We start from the raw sequence: 13,507 nt of genomic DNA, 5'->3' as shown, positions 1-13,507 counted from the left end.
CTTTTTAAAAGTAGCCATGTTGTTTTCAGTTTACGTCCTAATATTGAATTAAATTGATGTCTCAGCAATAATTTTTGAGTACGTGTTTGTACTTGATTTATGTGTGGAAGAAAGCTGCACTGGATTCTCTCTCTTACTGTATGTGTGTGTGTGTGTGTGTGTGTGTGTGTGTGTGTGTGTGTGTGTGTGTGTGTAGGAGGTGGGCTATTGTCAGGGCATGAGTCAGATCACTGCTCTGTTACTCATCTATATGAATGAGGAAGATGCTTTCTGGGCACTGGTTAAGCTCCTGTCTGGACAGAGACATGCCATGCACGGTACATGCACACACTTTAACCCACTCTAGAACACATAATACAATTTTTGTAATGGAAGAGAAAATGCTTAACATTATTATTATTATTGTTACGTTTTTTAAACTGTGTCCACTTAGATTCAAGATAATCCAAACAGCCAGCAATTATAAAATTGTATAAATATTTAAAATCAATACATTAATACTACTACTATTAATAATAATATTGTTATTATTTATTAAAATTTGTATTTATGTATTTTTTCAAAGAGCTGTGAATCCACTTAAATTCAAGATAATCCAAACAGCCAGCAATTACACTGATCAGGCAGTAAACATTATGACCAGGTGAAGTAAATAACACTAATCAACTCTTCATCTGTTAGTGGGTGGGATACATTAGGCTGCAATTTTGTCCTCAAAGTTAATACGTTAGAAGCAGAAAAAATGGGCAAGTGTACGGATTTGAGTGAGTTTGACAAGGGCCAAATTGTGATGGCTAGACGACTGGGTCAGAGCATCTCCAAAACTGCAGCTTTTGTGGGGTGTTCCTGGTCTGCAATGGTCAGTATCTATCAAAAGTGGTCCAAGGAAGGCACAGTGGTGAGCTGGCTCATTGATGGGGATCGAAGGCTGGCCAGTGTGTTCCGATCAAACAGACGAGCTATTGTAGCTCAAATTGCTCAAGAAGTTAATGCTGGTTCTGATAGAAAGGTGTCAGAATACACAATGCATCACAGTTTGTTGAGTATGGGGCTGCATAGCTGCAGACCAGTCAGGGTGCCCATACTGACCCCTGTCCACCGCCGAAAGCGCCAACAGTGGGCACGCGAGCATCAGACCTGGACCACGGAGCAATGGAAGGTGGTGGCCTGGTCTGATGAATCACGTGAACACATGGCACCAGGATGCACTATGGGAAGAAGGCAAGCCGGCGGAGGCAGTGTGATACTTTGGGCAATGTTCTGCTGGGAAACCTTGGGTCCTGCCATCCATGTGGATGTTACTTTGACACGTACCTACCTATTCATTGTTGCAGACCATGTCACATTTTCTTGGAAACGGTATTGGCTGTGGCCTCTTTCAGCAGGATAATGCGCCCTGCCACAAAACAAAAATGGTTCAGGAATGATTTTAGGAGCACAACAACAACAAGTTTGAGGTGTTGACTTGGCCTCTAAATTCCCCAGATCTCAATCCAATCGAGCATCTGTAGGATGTGCTGAACAAACAAGTCCAATCTATGGAGGCACCACCTCGCAACTTACAGGACTTAAAGGATCTGCTCCTAACATCTTGGTGCCAGATACCACAGCACACCTTCAGGGGTCTAGAGGAGTCCATGCCTCGACAGGTCAGGGCTGTTTTGGCAGCAAAAAGGGGACCAACACAATATTAGTTATATTGTGTAATGTGACCAACACATTATAGTCATAATGTTATGCCTGATCTGTGTATAAAATTAAATAAATATCTAAAATAAATAAATTAATTAATTAATGTATAATAATAGTAATAATAATAATATTTATTTAAATGTTTATGTATTTTTTTAAAGAACTGTACATCCACTTGAATTCAAGATAATCCAAACAGCCAGCATTTATAAAATTAAATAAATATCTAAAATAAATAAATCAAATCTTAAGAATTCATTTAGGCTTATCTAATTCATTATAACATTCATTTTTTTTTTTTCCTATTATTCGATTTCGGTACTGTGTTCAGCCACCACTTGATGTCCGATGTAAAATCTCTGCCCTGAAGCAAAATATTTGTTGAGAACCACCGAGCTACAACACTCCGTTTTAATTTATTCAATACTGTATATTGTAAACTTGCACTTAACATACAATTTCTGTTCCTAATTGAAAAATGTTGTTGTGTTCTTCTAGGTTTCTTTATACCAGGGTTTCCTAAACTCATGCGTTTCCAGGAGCATCATGACCGTATCCTGCAGAAGATGATGCCTAAGCTCAAACAACATCTAGTAAGATACAGAAAAAACACCTCCAAAACATCATGTACTGCATTCAAAAAGTGACTGTTGAACCTGGGGCCACTTCACCTGAAGAAAAAAAAGTTACATGTCAAGCTGTTTTGTCAGTGTAGATATTTATTTTATCCCGATTAATGCTGCGTGTCCTAAATTAACTTTTCACAATGGCTGAAAAGCTTCATATGCAGTCTTGGCCTATATTGTCAGTGAATTGGTGCTTTTTCGGAAGTTAACCCAAGCATCTGGCCAACCCTGAGTGCTCATGTAGCAGATAATTCACAAAGAAATGCCAGCGGGGATTCATTAAAGGGCAGAGTAATTAATAAAAGGCAATATTAATTAATAAAGAGATGGATGGAGTGATGAATTAATCAATTATTTGTGTGAGAAGTCTGCCTTTGATGTGTGGGTGGATTAGAAAGAGGATAAAAGAGAAGGATAAGCTTAACTTTTATTGTGTGTGTGTGTGTGTGTGTGTGTGTGTGTGTGTGTGTGTGTGTGTGTGTGTGTGTGTGTGTGTGTGTGTGTGTGTGTGTGTGTGTGTGTGTGTGTGTGTTTGTGTTTGTGTTTGTGTTTGTGTTTGTGTGTGTGTGTGTGTGTGTGTGTGTGTGTGTGTGTGTGTGTGTGTGTGTGTGTGTGTGTGTGTGTGTGTGTGTGTGTGTGTGTGTGTGCACAATATTTGAATCTTCAATATAAATGCGATGCATGTACCTGGATGACCTACATTCTAGGAATACAAATGGTGCACGAAAACAACCAAAGATCACACACAATGTGTGATGTATGTGCAATGCAAAGACTTGACCTTCCAGTTCTAGAGTGAAGAAACAGTAGCATTTTTTTTCTTCTCTTAATTATGTAATCAGATTAATATTTTTAATAGTATTATTATTATTTTTACAAAGTAGGATTCTAGGAAAAAGAAAAAGAAACAAACATAAAAAATGTGTAACTCACTCATTTTTTAAACTTTCTCCCATACAATTTAAAGACGTATACACTGTGCAGTGTGTAATACACCAGTATGTTGCTTGCGTGTGCATGCATGAATCTTTTGTTGCCATTCACTTAACAATAACTGTAACTTTGCTGCCCTCTACAGGATAACCAAGAGGTGTTCACCAGCTTGTACACTATGAAATGGTTCTTTCAGTGTTTCTTGGATCGGGTATGGACACTTTAAATCAGACCGTTTTATTTATTTCTGTCGTAATATTATTTGTGAATCCTCACTGATTTGAGTGCATTTATATGTGTTTTGAATAGACTCCGTTCACGCTCACGCTGAGAATATGGGACATTTATATTTTGGAAGGAGAGCGAGTTCTGACAACAATGTCCTACACCATCCTCAAACTTCACAAAAGTAATGACTCTGTGTTGTGTATTTTTATGTCTTTACTTAGCTTTGTATGTACACCATGCACATATTTCATACTGTACAACACTCTGTATTACAGATTGAAAAAACAAGACACTTTTCATAATAGACTAGAGCGGCACGATTCTGGATAGATTGAGAATCACAATTTTTTGGGGTGTAAAATGGAGATTGCGATTCTCCCACGATTCTGAAGGGGGACAAAATAACATGCAAACTAGATGTTCTGACAAAATGGCCATTGCTTTATATATATATTAATTTGAACAAAATAAGAAATAATTTGATGTCTCATTCATCACGACTTTCGTTTTTGTATAAATCCATATTTGATAATTTTTAAACACTCACTTGTCGCCACCTTCTGGAGGAACGATAAGCAATACAACACATACAAGTGTCCCCTCTTCTTTAAATGTTTGTAACACATACATTTTTTTTCTGAAGCTGCTTCGTACATGGCAGCTGCTCTCTCTGGATCAGCGGCAGTGCGAATGCAGATTTGAATGTTGCAGTGCGATGATCGTGCTTTCAAAGGTTAACCAAAGTCTTTGGTTTATGGCAGGGGTCTCCAAACTCAGTCACTGTCCAGCAGAGTTTAGCTCCAACCCCAAATAAACACACCTGAACTGGCTAATCAGTGGCTGAATCCGAAATCGCCCCACCATTTTCCAACGTTAGTCCACTAATACAGTTCACTTGAAGGAGAAAACGAGTGAGTGAATTCATACAGCTGTTGAGTGTACATCGGCTGTGCACTCGTTATTGTGGTGCAATGTGGGATAGAATGAGTGCACTCAATAACGTCCACTATGGTTTCGGACACAACACAACTACAACTACAAATGGCTGTCCCCTCAAATAGTGCTCTATTTAAGGGTACAGGGGGGCGATTTCGGATTCAGCCAGTGTCTTACAAGGTCCTAGTTAGACACTGATTAGCCAGTTCAGGTGTGTTTAATTGGGGTTGGAGCTAAACTCTGCAGGACAGCGTCCCTCCAGTGCTGCGTTCCACTCATGACATCACCCATAGTATTATGAGGAGCAGTTTTGAAGTGTAAAGTTGGGACGAGCTGGCCGTTGCCATCTTGGCAGCTCGTCACTCCCGGATAATAGAAAATGGGCAAAGAGGTGGGACGTGGGTGGAGCTGAGGAACAGACAGCAGATAAATGGCTATTCACCTGTCACTCAAAGTGACCACGCCCTTAATTATGCAGAACTTTAAGGCTTTATATAATGTAAATGAATGAGTTATTCAAAAATTCACCCCCTCACAGTTGTCATGAAGGGCAAAATGAGATCTATAGACCGAAACCGCAATTAGTTTTTTTTCTGCTGTAATGTTGGGCATTTTAACATGGGGCTCAATGAGAGTCTCTAGCGGCCAGTCGATGATTTGCAGTTTAAGTCACTTCCGTATTGGCTCACTTAATTTTGAGTTATTTTTTCCCAAAACAAGACAATAACTTTTGCTTGTCTATTAAATGCTTCTTAAGTGTAAGATTTTTTTGATATTTGGACTGGAAACAAGACAAAAATACGAAGTAAGAAAACTATTTTTTGCATTGAATTGGAAATGCTCGCTCTGCTCCGCTTACTTCATGCCAGTGGACCGCCGGCATTCATTAATTGTGGCAAAATACGTGCTGTTCACGCTCCGCTGATGCTTGCGATCTGAAACGGGCATAAAAGATAGCAGAATCGTGGTCATTTAGGAATAAGATTGTGTGGGTGTTTGAATCGAGATCGCGATTTCGCGATCCACAATTAATCGTGCACCTCTAATAGACTGTATAGTTATTATAATTAGTGTGTGATTCTTCTAAGGATTCAAAGACTTTGAACGTCACATTCTAGTTGTAACCTTTTGTGTTTTCTCTGCTTTGTGTGTGTGTGTGTGTGTGTGTTTGTATGTTAGAGACCCTCTTGAAGTTGTCTATGGAGGATCTGGTGAAATTCCTGCAGGTGACTCTGTCAAAGGATTTCTTTTTTGAGGACGACTTTGTGATAGAGCAGCTTCAAAACTCCATGTCTGAGCTCAGACGATCTAAACTGGAGCTGCCACCTCCAGGTACTTTAAACACACACACTCGCACACATATTGAAATCATGGCAAATCATAAAATGTACGGCTGTGTGTCACCACCCATAGAGGGAAACTTCCTGCTGCACACACTGTCTCCTGGTAATCTCTCTCTGACTCTATCTACTTTATCTTTTCCTTTATCTCTTGCACATAAACACTCATTCACTGCTGCTATGTACTGTTTGTCTAATCTGCGTTCTCTCCCTTTCGCTTCAAACATAGCCTCTGCTTACACTAGTGGGTCTGGGAAAGGAGGGCGCCAACCCTCCTACAAAACCAACCGGTGGGCAAAAACACACTGACTACTTTATCTGTCAATCAACCAACCATTCGTTCGTCTACCCCTATACACACACGTCCCTCTCCCCTCGTTTGTTTCTCTGTCTCACACAAAACCTGGGTTCTTCAGGAAACATTTTTTTTGGGGGGGCGGGGGGTTTCGTTTAACCAAAACCTTTGTTTCGGGAATGTCGGAAAGATTTGTTTTTACGTACTGTATGTTAGAAAAATGGGCATTTATAAAGAATACAGTTAACTTAAATGGAGACAAAACACCAGTTTTTATGTCATACATAGAGAAAAAAATATTTCTTTTTTTCTTTTATTATTTTTGTCCGCTTTTTTTGTTTGGAGAGGGAAAAAAGATGATTCTGCACTGCAGATAAAAAGTGTCCAAAATTAACTTTTTGCCACACCTGCCAATGGCAAACGAATTAAGAAAATACATAATGTGGATTGAGAACCATATAGATATTCCTTACTGGCCTTGAAACTATATTTTAAAATATATATTATGAGCTGCCTGCCTCATCATAGTTGCACTCCCAACACTAAGATACCTAATTTTGGCTAAATTCTTAAGCATTTGGCCTTCATGGAGAAGTCCCAGAATGGATCGCAACAAGCTGAGTTATAAAATTCAGTTGACAGAAAATGCTTATAATAAATGCTCTTAGATTAATTCACTACCAAATATTAGCAGTAAAAATATGTGACCCGTGCTGGCAAAGTGAGTCGGGATGCGCACAGGCTAATTTCGAGCTACAGGCAAAACAAGTGAAAATTGTCCATTTTGGTCAAATTTGAGTTTTCACAAAAATGTGTTCATTAAGTCCTCGTCTAGCGATCCCACTGCTCCAAATAGCAATTAAACATCTAAAAGTATCTTTATTCGTAAGTTTTCTTTGTCCATGAAAACTGCTGTTTTTTTCTGTGCTCACTTCTGGACGACTGCTGCTTCCTTTCAGCACAAGTTTGGTATTGTTGTAAAGCGCAGCATTCCAACTTTTTGAATATTCATAGCGAACAAACAAAACAATCTTACTCACGCTGACTGACAGATCTGAAGCTCGCGCACAAAGACGCCTTGACACACAATTACAGTATTTCAAAATATCTGTCTTGGCGAGTACTCTTGTTTCATTGTTCATTCATTTCGGTCTTTACAGACAATTTTCCATAATAAATAAAACAAAAAACTAAAATATATCAAAAAATATAACCAAAGAAATATAACAAAAAAAAACTAAGAAAAATAACAAAAAAATATATATACATAACCGAAAAAGGTGTAGGCAGAAGCCACTTGCTAATTATACCTACACTTTATACATATTTATATAATGAGCGTTTTTTTTTTCTAATGGATTAGATTAGTACAAGATAAACAATAGCATTACATAAGACATTCCCCAAAATGTACAATGATTCATGCAAACATTATCTGTTATGTCTTAAATGAACGTTTTGTTAACTGTTGGGGGAAAACATTAATAACAGTAGATCCGTGCGGTACAGTAGGTCTTAATATATAAGCTGTCTGTTTCATAAAAGGATCAGTTCACTTTAAAATGAAAATTACCCCATGATTTACTTGCCCTCAAGCCATCCTAGGTGTATATGACTTTCTTCTTTCTGATGAACACAATCAGAGTTATATTAATAAATATCCTGTCGCTTCCAAGCTATATAATGGCAGTGACAGGGTCCATTGTGTTTGAAGCTAAAAAAGTGCATCCATCCATCATAAACGTACTCCACACAGCTCCGGGGGGTTAATAAAGGCCTGTGATGTGTTTGTGTAAGAAAAATATCTATATTTAAAACTTTATAAAGTAAAATATCTAGCTTCCGCCTTCTGTATTCAACTTGCGCAGAAAGTGTTTAAAATGCTTCGCTGTTCAAAATGCTTGCGCTACGTCCGACGTCACGTCGCGCCAGTTACGCTTTTTCCGTAAGTTGAATTTGAATTGAATTAGATTTTTTTTTTAATACCTAATGAGGCAAAAGAGAGAAAATAACTCATTTTTGAAAACATGCTTATTTCGACTGCACGGGCCACATATGTTTAACCTTTGTATTTTTGAGTAATTCCTCATTACCTGCTAACACCAAACTAGAATCAATTCCGAGTCTCCCAGCTAACAGGGAACATTCCTGACTTTCAGAAATAATGTTTTCATAACTTAATGAGAACATTAGCAAAGCATTTTTCAAATATTTATATTTTTTTTAGCTGGGCTCATGTTCGATTTCATGAGAAACCATTTAAACAATACATGCCATTTGGCCTGTGACCTGTAACCTTTTGGTGCTTGGCAAATCTTAATTTTGGAACCAAAATATGATAAACTAGCACCTTTGGAGGTGTTCACAGGTTTGTTTGTATTTGACGTTTCCGTTCCTCACAGCCCCTTCTCAACGCACACCAAGAACCGCCCCAACCATCAGTATCTGTGTGTACACGTTCATCATTCCCTTGAAGTTTTCTTCAGTTTCCTTCACTGCGAACTTGAATATCGTGCACATGCTGTGTGTTTCAAAACGTACCTAACACATCCTTTCTCCACATGGTTTGTATGTTCACAGTCAGGCTTGAACTGTAAGTGTTGTGTTAATATTTTTATTTGTATTTTTTAGCTTCTTGAATCCTCAGTGTTCCCAATATGAGCTTTGATTTTGACACCAGCCGTGGATGTTTGTGGTTTGTTTTCCTTTGAATGAAGTGTCAACTGTAACTCTTGTTTTATTTGGCAGTTTGGTTCTTCTAAAAGACATTCAGCTGCATGACTGTTGCACTTCAGTGTTTTTTTTATTGTCATGGTTTAAAGACTCCATGAAATGCAGTTTGCTTTCCAGCGGCTCCATTCTCATTCTCATTTTATTGTTCATAAATTTGTAGATGCCCCCGAGTGCAAGAGTTTTCTTCAATATTTTGATCTGTGTCCTAGGTAGAGAGAGACTGCTTATAAAGTTTTGCTTTCATGGGGTCTTTAATAACTGGCATTTCTGTGTTGATGTCGGCTCTGATTGGCTACTCTGCATGTCACCCGTGCAGGTAAGGAGGATGAGTATCCTAAGAAACCATTAGGTCAACTTCCCCCTGAGCCTCCAGGATTGGCGACAGCAGCAACCAATCATATGGCTAACGGGCAGCCTGTTGGACAGACAGGTTTGGGTCTACCCCCTCGTGGACCGAGCCCTGCCGCAAGCATCAGTAAACGAGCGGAGTCTGGTCCCATCACTGATGGAACACCAGAGAGGTACCAAGAGAGTCGTCCACCCAGCTCACTAGACAAGGTGTCTCATCAAGACAAGCACGAGAGGGATGGACGGGGTGTGGACACCCAAAAGGAAAGGGTCCCAACTCACACGCCCAACAGCAGTGCAACAGTTGGTGGGAAGGCGTTGACCCAGAACCAGACAAATCACAACTCCAATGCTAGATCCAGCATGCGCAGGGAGATTGCACCACGCTGGGTCAAGCCTTCCGAGGGCAAACTGGAAGCAGTTAAGGCTGCGGCACTTCGGGAAAGCCAGTTGAGTCTAACTATGAGTGTTCCACCCTCGTCCAGCTCCCCAACTCCAGAGGAAGCCACCGGGGCACAGCGGCGACCCCATTCTCGCGCATTTGTTCCAGGCTCCAACCGCACTTCCAATGCCTCGCAATACGACAATGTCCCGGGACCGGACGGAGAGGTTTTGGAAATCATAGAGCTGGAGAAACCACCATCTCGCCCCCCATCCCGACCATACGTTGGACCTTCTTTAAGACAAGGCAGTCCCACCCGTCCTCCTAGTGGTGGAACTGGTGTTTCTCCCTTTAGAATGCCCAAACAGAGCATGATGCAATCCAAACCAGAACCTCGTGCCCCTCTGCACTATCCACCTGGCATGACACCTGTCTACACTTCCTACCTTTCGGAGTCTCGGCCAGAGGACAGACTATACAGCCAGCCGTACGCTGAGCAAATTTACGCGACTACAGGACGGGGCTCATCTAACCCTTCGCCTGAGAAAACTCAGATGAACAACAGCTACTTAACCTACCGACGGCCACCGCCAAACATGCCCCCTCTCAGAGTTGCCCCGGCTGAGCTTTCTTCCCAGATAGACAGTGTTGGCGAGGGCGGGTATTACATGAGACAGCCCACTCGACTTGTGGGGTCTCCTGCTTACCCGCCCACAGAACTGCGTTATGACGGACACAGACAGAGAGAGGGCTGGTATGGGGACATGGAGGCAGGGCCTCCGCGATCTCCTATGGGACTTCCTCGATCTCCCAGCTTCCAGAAGGCTCAACTGTCTCCGGTTCACCCAGTTCAGGAGTTTAATTTCCCCCCAGCAAATATCTCGGACTCTATGCTCCATTTCAGAGGACACTACCAAGAGCACTCCAGCAGGCAACAGCTCACCCCGCTGTTCGGAGGAGCACACTACAGGCAGGCACAGGAGGCCTTCGCACTGCAGGAGTCCATGCTGCTCTGAGAGGGACAGATAGAGACCGAAATAGAGGGATACACTGTATGTGAGTGATGGCTAGCAAGCAGTTTTGTGTTGGTTTAATGTTTTTGCATTCTGTTTTGTTTTGTTTGTCTGGCAAGTCTTACCAAGCAAATAGTTGCCAGTTTCAGGCATTTGTACCGATCAAAGACTGACTGAAGAATTTAACTTTTTGTTTTTGTCTGTAAAATAATCATTAACTGCCGATGTGAGTTATATAACAGAGCTTATGTCTGTGCAAAGAGAGGTTTTTGCTGTTTGTTTAAATAGTACACTGAGATATTTAAATGGAGAGTTATGGACAAACTCGGTTACTGATCTATTATCATCTATTTTTTTAATGCATTTCAGACATAAACACATACTTTATTCCTTGATTGTGAATATATATTTTTAAGAACAAAGATTTGTGTAGGTTAGATACAGTATGTGTAATTATGAAAACAGTGAACATAATTGCTGTTAGACAGAATATTTCAATGCGTCACTACAGTGTTTAAATGAAAGTAAAAACCTTGTTTGAAAGGCTTGTTTTTGAGGTTATATATAAAAATGCAGATATTTAATTTGAAGTTGAAAGGGAAGTTTAGGGGGAATGTGCACTCGCAAAATCTGTTAGGCACTGACCAGCAAGTAGATCTTATATTATCAGTTCATCAAGGTTAAAACTGATCAAACCGATTGATACTAGAGTTTGTTTAAATTCACTAGCAGATAGCGCTGTAACATAGGGTGAAATACAAGTACATTGGGCCACTTTTGGCAGTCAAAGTTGCCCAATTTACCCCAATTCATCCAATAAATGTCTGTGATGCCCAGTAAAAGTTATGTTACTGAAAACCTATGTTAGAATTCAACAATATGGCTGCTAGTTTGTTGTAGCATGCAGCTGCTGTGTTAAGTTGGTTGTACCTGTGCTGTTACTCAGTGGAATTCTTCTAAGAACAGACCTTTTTTTATAGCAGCAAGATTATCACATTTCAATTTCACAAAAAGCACAGGTTTAACACATTACACAATCAACACATTGAATCTCTACAGATCTATTTATCAATTTTTCAGTCCGTGCCATTTCCTAATCTTATTTAGGAAACTAGATTAAGCTCCTAACCCACTAACCTGTTTTTCAGTGAAACTTTTTGTATCGGCCTACTTGACATGATTATATGGCATGACAACACAACTCATTCGACACATTCATTTTAATATTACACACGACACCAGTATATTTGCTACTGATTATGTACCAGATGAATTAATTTCATAATGTACCCTAACGACCGGCCCAAAAAGCTTTCAGAACACTCCACTCAACACACATTCCTAATGTATCCCTTTTCGACGCCAGCACCACAGCAAAAAATATATATATATTCACTTTGTCTTATTCATGGACAAGCAAACTAATTTATTCTCTGCTCTAGCCCCAATTGTTTCCTTCCATGCTTGTCATTTCAGTATATAAACTGGTTTAGCTCACTTCATTTTGACAGCATTCCAGTTGAGATTGTTGGATTGAACATTGTCTTTGTTAAACTACTAAATGCAACTTGATTATCAGATTTCCCCTTCTCTAATAAAACAACATGGGGTGATTTAAAAAAAAGAAAGAAATGTGGCCGCTGTTTTGTTTGTGTGTGTGACAGTATGAAATGTGCCATTGTGTTCTGCCATCTCAAATTGTTTAATGAATGTAATATGCAAGATCTCAATTCTAGAGACTGCAAAATATTTGAATGTGCGTACTTATTCCAACCACCAGATGTCTCCATCTGCTTGAACGCATTGTGCAATTTGATACAAGAGATCACTTTCAAACTTAACCATTCATGAAGCTATAGGTATGGGCGGTGTGGGTCCAAAAAAGACGCTCAGAATAAATGTTTAGTCTTCATTTTATATATTACTATTGACTTAATTATAATAAATGCCAGAAAAGACATTAAAATGCAGGCCCTGATGACAATTGTAATTTATTTAAAACCTTTAAGATTTAAAAAAAGGTTTTAAACTGCTCAAAATGTAGAGTAGGGTGCTATAAAGCGTTTTAGTTCCTAAACTTTAATATTGAAACTTCTTATGATTATTTCCAAAACACTGTATTGTGTTGAAATTTAACAATAGACAACATTTGTAACCTGAGCTAATGCTACTTTGACAATAAGAGTGGTTTATGTTTATTATCTCATGATCAAGACCGTTGTTTTCAAACCTCTTTGTCTCAGCCAAATATAGATGTGGTAAATGTTTGAGTTCGTTCTCCATCTGTGCATCTCATTTAGTATGAAAGCAGTCTACAGCCACCTCTTGAAAAGCTAGAAAGTCTCATATCACTATGTCAAAACAACCGAAACAATTGCCTGGTGTTGAAATGTAACTGTATGTGTGTAAAGCATACCTTTTTTCTGGAACAAACATGACGACTAGAGGAGCCTTCAGGTCACTGGAAACTATTTGTTGTTGAGTGTTTAAGATGACATATTTATGGGAGTCCTATCAGCGTTGACTTGAGGCTTGATCTGTTGATTTATGCAGTCAAGTTTGTTTAGGCCAAATAAGGAGAAAGACCCAACTGAAAGAAACCACTTTCAATCAGCCTAAGGTGGTTTGTTGGTCTGATGTGGTTTAAGCTGGTCTCAACTAGACTTAAGCTAGTTTTGAAACAAATGTGACAGTTTGAATAATTTTCTTCAAGGTCTTAAACAAAAATGATAGTTCTGTATTGAAGTAAATGACAGAGTTGGGCTTCATTTACTTATTTGGCTATTTGTCCCATTGTATATACACGCATACCTAGAAACCTCTCATCAATTGTGGATGTGTACTGGCACATACCAGTGAACACCTTCAGACGTCAAAGCGATATCCACATGCATGAACACACTCTCTCAGTGTTTCATACATGAAGCACAATATGAGACTAGATTGGAGCTGTCATGACTAATGCTGAAGAGCTATTATAC

General features: G+C 39.5%; 2 protein-coding genes across 3 annotated transcripts in view; both read left to right on the top strand.

Annotated features, from left to right (window-relative positions):
- Positions 1–12,143, top strand: part of usp6nl (USP6 N-terminal like) — an 83,915-nt gene extending 71,772 nt beyond the window's left edge. For both annotated transcript variants that reach the window (XM_079816445.1, XM_079816444.1), the window contains 6 exons: positions 197–317; positions 2,191–2,285; positions 3,397–3,462; positions 3,561–3,660; positions 5,595–5,747; positions 9,100–12,143. In XM_079816445.1, coding sequence (XP_079672571.1) covers positions 197–317; positions 2,191–2,285; positions 3,397–3,462; positions 3,561–3,660; positions 5,595–5,747; positions 9,100–10,529 — 1,965 coding nt within the window. In that variant the 3' untranslated portion in view covers positions 10,530–12,143. The remainder of the gene's footprint in view (positions 1–196; positions 318–2,190; positions 2,286–3,396; positions 3,463–3,560; positions 3,661–5,594; positions 5,748–9,099) is intronic.
- cpm (carboxypeptidase M) overlaps positions 10,475–13,507 on the top strand; it is a 54,909-nt gene continuing 51,876 nt past the window's right edge. The window contains exon 1 of the mRNA XM_079816447.1: positions 10,475–10,569. The gene's annotated coding sequence lies outside the window, so the exon portion shown is untranslated. The remainder of the gene's footprint in view (positions 10,570–13,507) is intronic.

This window comes from Gobio gobio (genome assembly GCF_949357685.1).
Source record: "Gobio gobio genome assembly, chromosome: 5".
NCBI classification, from domain to species: domain Eukaryota; kingdom Metazoa; phylum Chordata; class Actinopteri; order Cypriniformes; family Gobionidae; genus Gobio; species Gobio gobio.
The sequence above is the reverse complement of the archived record's forward strand: the minus strand, read 5'-3'. Positions and strand labels throughout refer to the sequence as shown.